Source organism: Setaria viridis, chromosome 6 (genome assembly GCF_005286985.2).
Source record: "Setaria viridis chromosome 6, Setaria_viridis_v4.0, whole genome shotgun sequence".
In the NCBI taxonomy this organism is placed as follows: domain Eukaryota; kingdom Viridiplantae; phylum Streptophyta; class Magnoliopsida; order Poales; family Poaceae; genus Setaria; species Setaria viridis.
In genome coordinates, this window is record NC_048268.2 from 35,350,132 (window position 1) to 35,365,676 (window position 15,545).

The window sequence follows — 15,545 nt, forward strand, 5'->3', positions numbered from 1 at the left end:
CAGTTTCTTCTAAGGATCATGTTGTGCAGAACACACGAACGATAAGAAACAGATGTAGATCGTACCCTTTGCTAAGTCCAGATAACCATGCAACAACAAATTCTTAACTGGGATGTCCACTCGAGACGGTTCTTAATAATTTTATTATGAATTCGAAGAGATCATTCAATTCCTGAAAAAGGTGAAAGAAGACAAGCCACTGGTCGTCCACAAATTTCAGAAACGCCAAATGAACCTAGGAGACACGGCAGCAAGCTTCTCGTTTAATCTCAAGAATGAGCGAGCCGCACGCTTGGCAATCTAACTCAAAACAGAGTGAATCATGGGAATCGGTTCAGTATTCGTAAATTCTGGCATGCATTGAGCAAGCCTTCCCGACATCCATATCAACAAACGTGGTTACAAACACTGATACACATTCAGACAGTAAGAACTGGTGATGTTTTTTATCCACCTCTGAAATTACCATGAAAAAAATTATCAACCACACGCACACGCACACTGGACAAGCATCAAAACAGGTGAGGGCATCAGTGAAATCAATCACCCATGGGGAGCAATTCCTCTCCAATCAAGTCAAACTCCTGCGCTACGTATCCTACTACCACCACCATGTGTCCATGTCATTGTTGCCGTACCCATCTCTGTTATAACGCTCACTTCATGGAGTAAGAACCTACCAGGCCAAATGATCTCCGGTCAGTTCGTGGGGCCAGACTGAAGTTCATCCCAAACATCTCCTTGAGAGCCTGTCCGGGCTCTAGAAGGTCGATCAGCCTTGCAACAAGAGAGGCGCTCTCTCTGATATGCTCCATGTCAGTCTGTGTCCAGATGAGGCGGGAGAGCTGTAACCTCCGTTGTTTCGTGCTCAGATCGATGCCCCATTTGCTGTAGATGCTCTCTTTCTCCCCATTGGAGAGCTTCTTCAGCATCTGCTTGTAGAGCATATCCCTTTCTCGGCGAAGATTCTTCAAGCTGTCAGCAGAACAAGTGCCAGTGTTATGTCACAAATATGGGTTTAAATGCAATGCAAAAGCCAAGAACTGAGTTTTTTTTTTTGAGCCGCCAAGAACTGAGTTGCTAGTTGTAATACATAAAAGAAAGAATGTACCTTGATGCAATGGCAGGATTAAGTTCCCCTTGAGCCGTGGGTTCAGCACTGAATGAATTCTTAATGAATGATAGTCTCCTATGCTCCACTTCCATGTATATGTTATCTGCTGGATCTCCCCTGAATAGGAGGAAGAAGTAGGTTCTGTGCACGATGGAGACATTGCATTCGTGCCACAACTCGATAATTTGTTGCTGTTTTTTCTCAAAATCAACTGTCGGATGGGAAGGAGATTCGATGGGGCTCAGTGCTATATCTACACCAACGTCTTTGACTGTTTTCATGGCTGTCGATTCATCTCTAGTGGCCTGCTGCTTGAATCAAACACATTAAGTCAGCTTGGAAAGCTAAAGCATATCGATATGTCAGGCAAAAGCATTTACAAATTATGATCTTCAAGCTAGCACAATACCTAGTTATTAGTGCATTGTTAAGCAAGATGTGAGTGATCCTGGAGCTATTGTGAATGTAAGGAAAACTGAAGAAGAGTCCCCTCTTACCATGACTAGTTGTGCATGAAATGCCACAGGTTGGTCTTCATGGCAATTTTTTGTGTTCTCTTTCAACTCCGTGACACAACTGATGTCATTGATTTGAATTTCTTGTTCTTCATCGCTGGTGCTCATTTCATTCGCTACTTCATCATTGGTGCTTATTTCCTTGCCTAAGTCATCACTGGTGCTCATTTTCTTGGCTACTTCATCACTGGTGCTCATGTCCTTGACAACTTCATCAGATGCTACTTCGCAGGCAACAACGGAGCAGTCCAATAAAGGGTCTTCATTTTGGCAATCATCATTCTCGGCATACAGGCTTCTCCTGACCTTACCAAGCCTTCTGGGAGCATACCTAAAGATTTCATCAGGTGGTGTCCTGCTGGTATTATCAGAATCATCAAACCAACTATTTGGAATCACCACGAAGCTAGCCCTGCAGCTGTTACTTCTAGCCAATGCACGATCTCTGGAGCTCATTATGCACCTCTTCAGACTCAAACATTCATGAGGGTAAGGTTTGCTAATGTCGAAAGAATGGTTAGAGTCACATGTATATAGTTTGACAGCATTTTCTCTAATTCTGTCAGATTCACATTGATACATTTTGACAGAATCTTCCTCTATCTTTGCTATATTGTCAGCTTGTTGCTCGTCTTTGCTGGGATATGATCTGACATGATCTTCAATTTTCTTTGTTATGCTTTCAAGCCCTTGCTGTTCATCAGATTGCGGGACTGCATCTTTGGTGATCACCTCTACATCAGGTGTTTGGATCTTGGTGTCCTCAGGGAGCAATTCGTTGAATTCATGGCTTCTGCTTCTTACATGCTCATGTATGTCTATGCATTGAACTTCCCTGCAATGCTCTTCAGATACTTCAGATGCAGTTCTTGAAGCTGCTTCCTTCATATGATATGGCTCTATACCATCAGAGCTATGGTTGCTTGGAGGGTGCCAAGGTGAAACTAACTTTTGATCCCATGTCTGCCGAGGAAGCTCCCGTGTTTCACCGAGGAATGCTGAGTCATTATGATCACTACTGCAGACATAGGATCCATTAAATGATGCATAATCTTGATCTTGATGAGCAGCCCCATAAGCATCAGCAACTGAAAGTGCCTCTTCAGACACATTTCGTGCAAGGGACTCTGATGACCGACTATGCTCATCCTGTAATGAGTAGGTCAATTCATTAGATGTTACACAATACAATGATTCTAAAGGAAAGTAGATATATGTAAGAGAACAAATACCCATGGCTTTGCAGTGTGCTCGTTGTGATGGTCATCACCATCACCTTTTAGTAAACAGTTAAGTTGAGATTGAACTGTGTCCCTTTCCTCCATCAATTCTTTCAGCTGTTTTTCAAGCTGAAAAAAAAAGAGAAGAGTGCACAGTACATAAGAGACTGCGGATGATACAACTATCAGTATCCTAAGTACAACAAATCTTAGAAAAAAAAAGTGCACCTTCTTAATCTGTGCATCCTTCTCTCTCAAAGCCTCAGTGTGAGTAGTGCAAGAAGCTGACCCAGGAAACTTCAGCTCATTTTCTAATCTTGCGAGTTCTCTCTGTAGATGCTTCACAAGTGCTTTGTCAGACATCACCACATTGACATGTGCATTTGTAATAACCTCCTTTGCGCAGGTTGCAAACAGAAGAGTGTTCCTGGATTGCTCTATATGAGTATGTGCAGGGCTCATTGTGCAGATAATGGCTGTTCTTGCATTGCCACCAAGAGAGGACTGTAATATACGGGTCAGCTTTGAATCTCTGTAAGGGATATGGCCATTTCTTCCCTTGCTGCACCAGGAACATATAATTCAGACTAAAGTAGATGAAAATAATGGTGCCAAATCAAGTAGTAACACCAAATATTTCGAAAATTAGCTTTCTAATGAATTTGAATGCAAGTGGAAAGGATGTACACAAATGCAAACTCCAAAAATTTTAGAGCAGAAATATTTTGAAAAAAATAACTCATTGTAGTTATGGAGTCCTTACTAGAGGAAACAAACCTGAGTTGACGGACGACCTTTCCCAGTGTAAGCAGACTTCGGTTGATATGGCTGCCTTCTTTTAGCCTCATACCAGCCGAGGCGGTCTGAGATGCACGCTCACTTCCTGCTAGATCAACAAAGTTCTGTCCAAAAGAAAATTATAAGCGACACAACTTTCCATATAAAAGAACTATAAATGTAGAAGGATATTTCATACCACACAAGCCACAAGGGTGCTTGAGTTGCCTCTTCCTAAATACTGCCTAGTAGAACTTTCAATTATCTGAAATTAACAGGATATGTCAAAAAGTATTTATCAAAAGAATAATGTTGAAAGATACTCCCTCCGTTTTTATTTATAAGCATGATATGACTTGGCATGGTCTTCCAAATTACACTTTGACCATTCATTTGTCTTATATTATATTGTTTATGGTTATAAATTTATGGTCATTGTAGAGTATACTTGATTACGAACCCAACCATATAAAGTTTGCATTATAAAAATAAAAAATTGATAGTTAAATTATTGGTCAAAGTTTGTAAAATTTGAATCTTGATATGCTTGTGCACCTTACAAACAAAATGGGAGGGAGTACAGTATAATAGGGGCACCAACCAATCTGAGTATTTGATGGGATCTGGAACTTGTTTCATTCAAAGCAGTTTCTCCAATCTGCCTTTGAGCTGGAGCACAAAACCAAATGAATCAGATGAGGTGGGGAAAATAAGACACCTCTTTGGTTTCCAGCAAGTTCAGTTCCCCCACCTTCACATACTGCTAGAAGATCCCTAAGATGATCGTAGTCCCTCAAAGTTTCCTCGGTGAGTCTTTCTACAGTAGTCCCTTTCTATTCCAATAACAACATGAATAATATTCAGAACAGTAAATAGGATGATGGAAAACCTAGAACAAATTATGGTGAGTTCAAATCAAGGAGAATAGAGTACCTCTGGATCATCTAGAAGTCTAAGAGGTGTCGAGTCATGGCTCAGAAGGTCCCTCACAGCTTCATTGTATATCTCTATGGCCGAAAATTTCAAAATGAACTCCCTTTCAGGATGCTGCAGCATGGAGAAAGGATTCAATTGCAAAGAAACACAAGCAATGCAACAATAATGGTTCACAAAACGATAATAAAAGCGAACAATGTTAGTAGTGTGCACGCACCTTATCAATGTAATCATAGATGTCAAGCATGCTATATTCAGTAATTCCCGTCATTGTGTAAGTCTTTCCACTGCTTGTTTGCCCATAGGCAAATATGCTTGCTGTCAAGAACAAAAACATGTGTTAGCTCACACAGTTCGTCGGAAATAGAAGTGGCAGAACATGATTGCTTCATTTCTCCTGTGCGTACAGTTAATTCCACTGACAACTGATAGAGCAACTTCTTTTGCTCCTTCCTCATAGACTTGCCGCGTAGAGCAACTGGGGCCAAACACCCTATCTGATGGGGATAAGAAAGAAGCACAACGTGAGCAATCGACTGCCAATAAAACGCCTTTCGAATCTGGGTAACCACTAGTGGTATCCCCAATTTGCAACAAAGGTGGTCTTTCGAAAAAAGAAAAAGAAAATTGCAACAAAGGTGAGCTGAGCTCTGCTGCTGCGACTCACCGTAGGTGTAGGCGGTGGGGAACATGGCGCGCTCGGGGACGGTGCTCCGGAACATGATGGTGGTGGGGCTGATGCACTCCCAGTCGGAGCTGTCCCCAGCTTCCCTGCCGTTGAGCGGCCTGAGGCGCACGGACACCATTATCCTCTCCTCCTTGGCCTCCGCCGTCATCTCCTCGCCCGGCGCCCCCATGGCGGCAGAGCCCCCTCCCCCTGCACACACACCCTCGCCGGCCAAGAGCATTATCAATATCAAAGTCTCCCCCCTCCCTTCATGCCAATTTCAGCGGCAAACCGGCAACCCCGTCCTCCCGGACCAAACAACACTGGCATTGCGCGACAGCGACGCTCCCTTCCCCCGCGGCTGGGAAAACGGCAAGTTTCGGGCGCGTGCGGTAGGTGCCCCGCGGGCCGAAAGCGGCGGGCCAACGGGCGCTGGACGGAAGTGGACGGCGATCCGGCGAGAGGCCACACCCACACAAGCAACAAGGACAAATTACTACGCGATAGGGCTCTCTTGCCCGCACATGCACCGGCATTACTACCGCTTTTTGACCAGCTGGCTAAGTTTCCGCGAGAGCATTATATCCGGTCGGTCGACGCCGCCCGCCGCCGTCGCCGCGGACCGCGCTGGCGCCCCGCGGTGCCGCCGCGACGGACCATGGTCCCCGCCACGCTTCCTAAAAACTAATCCTTTTAACCTATGCGCCTCACATGGGGGAGCGGAGGGAGAAAGACCAAACGGAACCAAGCCAAAGCCACAATTTTGCTTTGATGCTCACCAACTACTAGCATCGGCGCGCGAGGTTTATCAGAATTCAGACGACGAGGAAATTAAAGGGGAGCAAGCTAGCAGCAGAGTATGTCAATTACCTGCTGCGACGCGCGGCGAAGGCGCGCCCGTGGAATGGAAGCTAGTCGCGGGGAATGCGGGAGGCGCGGGAGATAGACGGGGGGAAGCAATGCGGGCGGCCGGCTAGTGAGCGGCGAGATAGCCGTCTCCTCGTCGGCTCATCTCCTTCCTCTCTTCTCCTTGTAGCTGCGGTAATGGTGTGGAGAGGAGGGGAGGGGGGGGATTGGTAATGGTGGCTGCGCGGTGGGGAGGAGGCGGCGGAGACAGAGAGAGGGGTGGTTTGGTGAAAAATAAAAAAGAAATGGAAGGAACAAAAAATGGAGGAGGCGTTGTGTTTCTGCTGCGGGTACGGTGGCCGTTCTACCCGTAACGGAGAGGACGCGCCATCGGCCAATCGCGGTCAATGGGCCCGTCGAAAGTTCAAAGTGGGACCACCTTGTCTGTCTGTCATGTGCCGGTGTCCCTCCCCGTTGAACGTACGGCAGCGGTCTAGGTCTAGCAGCCAAGCAGGCACTGTGCATGCAGGTAAAGCTTTGCTTAGGCCCTAAACAAAGGGCGCTGATCTGATCAGCTGCAGGATTAAAGCTTCAGATCTGCGTAAAGCCCAAAAGCATCGCCATCCCAAGTAATGGCAACTGTTGGTGGCGGGTTAGTTTAATCCCTGTCCTTGATTTCCAGCACAAAAGAGCTTCTGAGTACATCCAACATGTCTGCTGCTGGAAGGCTGGAACGGGAGATCGATCGAGTAGAAAGGCGGCAATGCAGAGAGGCGACCAAGATGTGAGTGAGTAAACAACGTTATCTGAAGAAAATTCAGGTTCCTCCTCGCCTGGTTCTGAATTGCACTGCATTTCACTTATCTGAAACTTTTGGTCGATCAGTTGTAACATTTCCGTCAGTCAGTCAGTAAACGTTTTAGCTGATGAACGATACCGTTTGGTCGGAGCATCATCATCAGGTGCCGTGTCACTGGCATGCTTTGCCTACTCGTGGGTCACCTTGTCCCGGCAATCAGCACTGTTAAGCGTAGTTAGTGAGTGTGGTTATGGCAGTGTGGCCCTCTTTGTTTGATGCTTGCTATATTCCAGGGCATTATGACTCGTGGCTGGTACTCCACATGCCATGATTCCCCAAAACGGCCGGACTGTGTTCTTGGCCCTGCAGCACTGTCTGGCGACGCCATTGCTGGTCTGCTGCTCGTACAGTGCAAGTACCATCATGCATCTATGATCTATGACAAAAATTTTCCAACATCATGTGTGTGTTAGTGTGTATGGTCAATCATTGGAGACGAATAAGCTAGTGCAGTTATGGAAACTGGAAGAAGAGAGAAACAAAATAAACAAATAAACAAAGATTTTGGTCAACAAAAAAGAATATAATCATGTGCTGTGCATCAATGTGGATGTGGTGGCAGGGGCACAAGTGTCGGTGACGACGCTGTTTTTGCCGGCGTTTCAATGGACGACGACGCCGTAGTGTCGAATTAGGGGACTGCCCGGCACGTCAGGGAAGGGATCGGAGACGACCCTTCCATGATTTGTTGGCCTTGTCTCTTTGACCTTCTGTTCCAATCCCCATCTGCGTTTAATCATGGGCCGATCAGGCACCGTCACGAGCCTGATGATGAGACCAAGACGCACTGGCCTGTTTGAAGCCTTTGCTTACAAGGGTTTTCCCGACTGTTATGACATCTAATCTAGCTAGTGGCACTAGATTGCAAAAAAACTATGATTAGCTCTCAAAAATGTTAAATCTTTTAAGAGTGTGAGCGTACTCAATTCTAGGTGAGCTAGGTAGCGCATGTTGAGTCGTTCAGTGCTGTGTGCGCTACACGTATGAGTTAGGGTATTGCAGTCTGCTTTCAGAACCCAGCTGTCAGAAAGCAACAGCATACATCCATCTCAACTTAACTTAGTCGGTGGACAATGGAGTTTGACTCGATAAGATATCTTTTTTTTGCTCTTTAAGAATGGGAAATTGGAGAAAGCAGTTAGCAAGTTAGGTAAAACTGGTACCTGGTCACCCGGAGAAACAGGACAACGGTGAACTTTGCAGAGTTAGGTCCTTGACCATTCACCAACAGTAGCAAAAAGAAGAGCTGCAATCCGAGTTTAACTCGCCGCTCCTCCATTCCAACGCACACGCAGGATATACGACCGTGCATAGACCGAGACGCTTCCTGTCTGAAACAAAAACCTGCACTGCCAGGTGATGGAGAAGAAGCTGTGGCACACTAGCTACTGCGGGCCACACAAAACACCATGATTCTGTCTTAACCCTGAATTAAGCATAGCAGTTAGTTAGTGGGGGTGGTGTGTTCCTTGTGGAGGTGATTTGTCTGCAGAGATCTTGGGCTTTGGAATGCCTGACGTGTACTACCAAGCTTGTGCGCAGCGCAGCACCGGCCTCTCGCTTTTGTGAAGCATAGAATATCTGCAGAGAGGGTGAGCCGTCTTTGGCGGACATCTGACAGTCGGTGCCACAGGTCGATCGTCCGTCCTAGGTTGCTCTTTTCTTTTGCTTTCCTGACGACTGATTGATGAATAAAGGCCGCCTGATACTAACAAACGCCCCGCAATCTGCCATGCATCTTACTGATGGGCTCTGCACGTGATGGATCGATCGATACCCAAGGGAAACTGCACGAGATGATAGCAACGGTTCTGGTGGCGATTGTTCAGAGTTGGTTCGTTTCAGACTTGAGCCTTTGAGGTGGTGAATGATCTGTACCTGCTCCATTCATGTGGTGGTGCGCGGTTGTGTCTTGTGTGGTAACATGCATGCCAAAGGCACAGCCTATGCTGCACGGCAGGTCATATGATATGCTGTGGTGTGGTGGAGTGGAGTGGAGAAAGGCCAAATTGAAGGCGCGTGCGTGTTGTTGAAAGCAAACACGGGAAAGGACAGAGCAGCTAGGGTAAAGCTGAGCGAGCCGTGCGTGAACGTGACCTCGCTCTCTCGCATGTTCGTGGGGTTCCAGGCGCCGGCCGGCCTCCATGCCTGAAACCGAGCCGTCGCGGCGGCGTGCTGCCGCCGTGGATGAGCACGAACCGGTGGAAATTCCCATCTCGTTCAGTACCACGCTCGCTAGCTGCCGCGATGTGCAGAGGATTGGCTTCTAGCTTGGCCGGTGCCAATGCCAATGCGATAGATAGCGGCAGAGCAGGCGTGGCCATCCTTGGGATACGCACGGCGTACAGACCACGGATGGATGGGCATACTCTTTATCTCAGTAGATGTTACGCTCTGCAGCAACAAATTAAAACAAATTCTCGCACGGCCGTGGCCGGGTACCAGAGACAAGGCGATCCTCCTGTCGAGAAATGAAAGCACCACCACCACCTTCCCAGCCAGCAGGCCCTACTGCCCTGTCGTCGACGACGTACTCAAGGATACCGGGCAAAATGTTCTTAATTGGGGGCCCATGTGACCTAAACAACAAATACATAGAAGGCCCAAGCTCAATTCAGGCCGGCCCATCACAGACAACACAAGGGCCCCCACCCAGGCCTTCCTCCTCCCTTTTTTTACACCCCGGCGGGCCGGCTTGCCCCGTTTCGCAACGCTCCGCAAACAATAATTAGCCCACTTATTTACCTGCGCATGCAGCACAGTTCACTCCTCACTATTCCAATACCACCGGGCCAGCGCCATTAAAACCTGGCTGATCCTCTTTTACTTGATTGTTTCTTCGCTGATACACGCTCCCTTCGTCTCAAATTGTAGGTCGTTATAGCTTTTCGAAACATATAGCTTTTACTTAGACGTAATATGTTTCCAGATGCATAGCAAAAATATGAACGTCAAAACGACCTGCAATTTGGAACGGATGGAGTACTTATCATGAATCATGATATAGAATTGTGGATGTATATGTACGCACAGAATCCAAGGGATTTCGATATATGATATAAAAAACATAGTATCGCACTCTAGCTAGCTAGCTAGCAGCATAAAATGACGACGATGCGATGCATATATACCTCGACCTCTTTTAATTTGTAGCCAAGCAGTAGTGACCTAGGCAACTTTCTAACAGATATTCTTCCGTCCATAATCTCGATCTCTACCGAATAAAAAGGCACCACTGATCGATCGATATTCTTTATTTCCTAGGTTCCATGCGTATCGATCACCATGCGGCATATAGCTAGGAGTATATGCTACTCACACACTACTGGCAATGCAAAAGGTGCAAAGCTAAGGTAGGTATAGCTGCCGGTCGGATGGCCGGGTACGTACCGGCAGCCTTACAGTTTACTGCCTGCATGCGCCTGCGGCTCCTTTTTTTCCTACATGTCAGCGGCCGCGGCCGGCGCGTGGTGGTACAATTCCGCAGCCAAAAGCAGATCGGCAGGCTGTTACTGCTGCTCTGCTCCCATCGGCGCGTCGTCAGAGATCTCAGAGCAGCGCGGCCGGCTACCCAGCAGAGCAGTGCGTACGGCACGCGGTTGATCGAAAGAGCAGCGGCGAAAAGCCGACACCGTAGCATATACGTACCTACACCGGCCGGCCGGCGACACGACACAATGAGTACGTACCGCGGTAAAGGGCACGGCAGCTCGCGCCGGAGTTCTGTACTCCTCGGCTCGATCGTAGCACCGTATGAAAATCCTAGTTTTGCTATATTTGCCTAGATATAGCGCCGAAGGAATCCAAACTGCGGGTCATTTTTAGTTATTCTAAGTGCTGGATATATATAACTATGAATCTAGCAAAAGTCAAAACTAATTGGAATTTAAAACGGAGGGAGTACATGTTTAGCAGGCTAACTAATGTGTCGCTCGCCGTGGGGCCCACCATTGCTCTGCTCGCGAGCGTTGCCCGCCGCATCGCGTTGCTGCTCCACTCTACGTCACCGCTCCGACGAACCTGTTGCCGCACCCCCAAGCTAGGAGATCGAGGAAGAGGTGGGGATAGCTCGGTCGGCGGAGGAAGAGGAGGTGGTAGGAATCTCGGCCACGCATTGACCACTGGGGCACCGCCGCTCGGGCTGGGGAAGCAAGAGAAGGTGGTAAGCGATGGGTTGCCACTGCCGTGGATGCCAGCGCCGCTACCCCACTCCATCGGGTTGCCGCTATTGTGCCGGCTGCCGCCGCGCAAGCCGCTTGATAACCAGGGAGAGGATAGATAAGAGAGGTAGGAGATAAAGGAGAGAGACGGAGAGGGAGAGAGTGAGTGGATAAGGAAAGATGCGGGGGTGAGAGGATGGTACAAGGAAGCGATAGAGATGGAGAGAAGAGATAGTGCATGTGGGACCCATGAAAATTTTCAGGTTCGTGCGCCATATGATTTTAACCGGTTTACAAGGGCGGCTGATGGGGTGGTCTGTTTCAAGAAATCAGCTCGATTTCCAGGGGTGCTCATCCCATCCTATACTTGGCAATGCACGGCTACCCCATCCTCTGTGCCTGAAAATGTTCAGGCACAGGGATGATGACCCGCCCTTGGAAATTGAGCTGAGTTTATGGGGCAGACCACTCCATCCACCACCTCTGCATATTGATATTTAGGATTGGATCAACAGCTACAATGTACTCCTAATGTTGTCTGTAGAGGTAGGGATCTTTTGGTCCGCACCTAAAAAGAGAGAGCGCCCCTAAAAATTCTTTTTTAATAGTGAATACAAACTGGTGCATAAAGAAGGTCAACCAAGTCATAATCACACATTAAGTTTCAAAAAAAAGTCATAATCACACATTAAGCACCAATGCAAATACTTAAGAATCTTTTCACCACCTTTCAAGCACCGGATGATGCAAAGGGCCGTGCCGTAAAAACAAAATGTCGTTTTTCCCATTGTGCATACATATCGACAAGTATTTGGTTTTTAACCCATTTATCCATGTAGCTAGTAGCTAAGCATGCAGCTAGTAGCTAGTCTCTACTGACTTATAGCTAGCTAGCTAGCATAGTGTTTTGCTTTTGTGTCAAAGGCCGTTGGCTTCTTGTACCTGCTGCCGCGTGCTTGGTGTAGCAGGGCACATGCATGCATCATGCATTCTCGGCTGGGGTGATATCACGGTAGCTGCTACTGCTACCGGCTGGATCCTTGGATTCTTCTCCCGGCAGGTAGCGGGCCGGCAGATGGAGCCCGCGCCGCGCCGGGCAACGCTAGCTGCAAGCACGGGGCCCTGCCACAGAAGATGTCTGCACACATGATTGCATCCCTATATCGATCTCCACTGGGACAAGAACAACGACACACGCTCAAGCCTCAAGCAATTTGCATGCTTTATTTCACAGATGCTCTTTGCATGTCGAAATTCTTTTGAGATGTCGTCCTGTGCTTGGGATTAACGAATTTTGCAGCTCTAGATTCCTAGAAATGCGAGCTGCCGCTCCATGCATACATGTCCGGAGGACAATTCGAGGTGGTACGTGGTACGAATTCATTAGTTTATGTCCAGAGCCCATACTTAAGACCTTGAGAATAATGCAGGATTTATTTGTGGATTCATATTCAACTTCTTTTTTAAAAAAAATAACGCCACACAAAATCCTGATACAATGTCCGTTCATATAAATGTATCACTTTGTTTCTATAATAAGTAAACCGCTAATTCGCAGCGGACTTATTTGTCTGAATTTATTTCAAAAATTAATGTTGATATTTTTTTTCTATAGTAGGCGCATCCGCGCATGTGAGTCTCTTGGAGGTGCTCGTATCAGCAGCGTATGTTTGTGCATGCAAACAATTTGTGAATGAACCAATTGATGCAAGAAATTCAAGCAAATCGAGTTAAATGAACAACTAAGTACTCCCTCGACCACCGATGCATCGATGCAAGACAATTTTTGTATCATATTTTTTTTTCCAAAATTAATCTTTGATACTATTAGTTTACCTTACACTACATTATCAGTTGCTACAAATCAACATAATTCTTGACCAAAAACTTACAAACTTTTAAGGTTTTCACCCTGAACGTCGTACATTATTAGTGGAGGGGGCAGATCCAATATTTAATTAGGCGCGGCGGCGGGGGTGAGATTCGGTTCGTTATATATGCAAAGGAAAAGAATGCCGCATATGCATGCGTGTATGAACTTTCCTGTGCGGCTGTATGCAGCGCAGCCGCATGCACATCAGCACATGCATGTTTGAGACAAGAAAGCAGCTACGCTGACCTGCTTTCTAGCTCCTCGGCTAAACAACTCAAAATGGTGGATCCAATATCACATTCGCTCACGGAAAGCTGAATCGATGCTGAAATGGGGATCCAATATCATACTACGCCGCAGAAAGGTGGATCGATGCTACGCCTCTTAAACTACTCCAATCCATCCACCCTGTAGAGAATAAGAAAGTGCACCAGCTGATGATATGCTCCACAAGATCTCGAGTACACGAATCAGCTAGCAATTATCTCTTATAAAGTCTCTCTCTGCCTGATCTTCCGTAGAGCTGCTAACAAGTACTCCCTCCGTCCCAAATTACTATTCGTTTTTGGCTTTTCTATATACATAACTTTTACTATGTATCTAAACATAATATATATCTAGGTGCATGTCAAATACTATATGCTAAAAAAATAAAAATGAATAGTAATTTAGAATGGAGGGAGTACGAATTAAATCACAGAATTAAACTATCAACAGGTTCTAGTACATACTGGCTCTCGCAGTTAATAAACAAACAGGCCGTGTTGTGCCTGACGGCAATGAAGCTCGATTAGCACAGATCAGAAGGGCGCAATTGTCCGCCATGAAGAAGAATAATTACGTACTGATCGAGCTTGATCTGCGCGTACTACTGGGAGCAATCTAGCTATGGATCCATGATCTACTACATACTGTCTACTAGCTACTGACGATCTGCCAGCATATATAATGGTGATCCACTGATCCAGCAGGCAGCAGGACCAGAAGGGCGGCCGGGATGATGGCGACCATGCAGGCGTCGATCTCGACACAGATGAACTCGATCTAGTTTTGCAGGGGAGAAGGGAACACCGGCCTGACCAGGAGCTCTGCCGATCCATGATCTACCCATGGGGATCAAGCTAAGGGAATACTCCATCTGCTAGCAAGCAGGTCAGGCTAATAAGGGTGGGCGAGGGCGGCGAAAGCGAAATCTCCCTGCAACTGCAATGGCAGATGATGCCACTGAAGGGACCCTGTAAATCCTGGAGCTTTGCGGTGGTTTTGGGGCGGTTGATGAGGCACGTGACTCGCCGGCGGCAGCCAACTCGACAGACGTCCTTTCTGGGACCATGCCATGCTTGGCGCGGCAACAACAATATATGGCCGATGGATCCATGGCCCTCCCTCTGCTTCCTCCTTCTCCCCACCCTAGCTACCCCTCTACTCTACCCTAAGGATTCCCATCATGAAGAACCCTGCCTGCTGCTGCTCTCCCTAGCTCGTAGCCATAGCAGCTTCTTTCCTACCAATCTCTCTCTCTCTCTCTCTCTCTCTCTCTCTCTCTCTCTCTCATGAGATCGAGAAGTAGAAGCAGGTAAAAGAGACAGGAGAGAGAAGGTAAGCTAGGGAGCATGCGTTACTGTAGCGACGGCGGTAAAGATGAGACGGTGCACTGCTGCATGCATGCATTATTTGCAGTTTTCGCGTCTGCCATCGATCCGGCCATATACCATCAATTCGATCGTCTACTGTGTGAACCGTTTTCTCCAGAAGAATGTAGTATGCGGCGATATGATCGTCGATCGACGTATGCGTACGTACTTTACATGCAATGTAAAATCATCATTTTTCCGGCACTGCGATACTGCTCTCTACTGGAAAAGGGGGATGAACAGTGCCGGCTCGCTGCTGCATCTGTCGCGTCCTTGCCTCCTTATTTCCCCTCCTTTTAGAGGGCGCAAAGGGAAACGGCGAAAAGGGGTGGCGAGTGCCACTCTCCCGTACAGCATGTTGCAATCAACTGTTCTTGACAAACAACACAACGCACCCTCTTGAATATACTATTCTCACACACATAGCTCAATATTTGCATAGGCATGCATGCTATTATTCCATCATGTGTGATCTTGTGCAGCCCTACATTATTGTGACCTGATTGGATCCGAATTTTGAAAGAAAAAAGTGATTGGCCGATCCATTTGATTTCTTCCTGCTGTGAATAATAGGTTGCATTGTACAAATGTGTACAAATGGTTCGTACACGCGTGTATAATTCTCGGGAAAGAAAAGGGAGAAAATAAATCTAAAAAGATTGTGCGAATGAGATGCTAAGTACTACTTAAATATCAAAGTCCAAATACGATACGCTCCGAAAAAGAAGTCTAATTAAACAGTGATTTGCTGCTTTATAATTAAGATATGTATGGCAGATTAGAACAGGATACCCACGGTACTAATGGATAAATAACCACAGCCTACGTTGTGGATATGTTATTAATTGTTTGGACATGCTTACGTACCATATATTGTTTAATCTTATGTTACATTAGGACCCAAGTTCATTAGCAATTCTAAACTTAGAGATGCCCTTCGATTG

General features: G+C 46.8%; 1 protein-coding gene across 4 annotated transcripts; it reads right to left on the reverse strand.

Moving 5' to 3' along the window:
* Positions 1 to 338: 338 nt before the first annotated feature.
* Positions 339 to 6,372, reverse strand: LOC117859552 (kinesin-like protein KIN-7H). 4 transcript variants are annotated; one of them, XM_034742676.2, is made up of 14 exons: positions 6,100 to 6,372; positions 5,230 to 5,439; positions 4,970 to 5,059; positions 4,780 to 4,880; positions 4,560 to 4,673; positions 4,378 to 4,459; positions 4,228 to 4,295; positions 3,826 to 3,891; positions 3,627 to 3,751; positions 3,078 to 3,411; positions 2,862 to 2,978; positions 1,612 to 2,778; positions 1,112 to 1,425; positions 339 to 975 (listed from the first exon to the last, which is right to left on the reverse strand). In XM_034742676.2, the coding sequence occupies exons 2-14, from the start codon at positions 5,417 to 5,419 to the stop codon at positions 657 to 659; spliced, it is 3,087 nt and encodes a 1,028-aa protein (XP_034598567.1). In that variant the 5' UTR covers positions 5,420 to 5,439; positions 6,100 to 6,372; the 3' UTR covers positions 339 to 656. The 4 variants fall into 4 exon arrangements, with proteins under 4 accessions (XP_034598567.1, XP_034598568.1, XP_034598565.1 ...); XM_034742677.2 differs by having other exon boundaries at positions 5,230 to 5,452; XM_034742674.2 differs by lacking the exon at positions 6,100 to 6,372 and having other exon boundaries at positions 5,230 to 6,000.
* Between the last annotated feature and the right edge of the window lie 9,173 nt (positions 6,373 to 15,545).

Excerpts from the sequence above, each read along its gene's own strand:
- LOC117859552 (XM_034742674.2), bottom strand. The coding sequence starts at position 5,470 with ATGCTCTTGGCCGGCGAGGGTGTGTGTGCAGGGGGAGGGGGCTCTGCC. Across the intron at positions 5,060-5,229 it reads CCCCACCGCCTACACCTACG|ATAGGGTGTTTGGCCCCAGT; the intron begins GTGAGTCGCAGC and ends TATCCCCATCAG. Across the intron at positions 3,412-3,626 it reads AAGGTCGTCCGTCAACTCAG|CAAGGGAAGAAATGGCCATA; the intron begins GTTTGTTTCCTC and ends TTCCTGGTGCAG.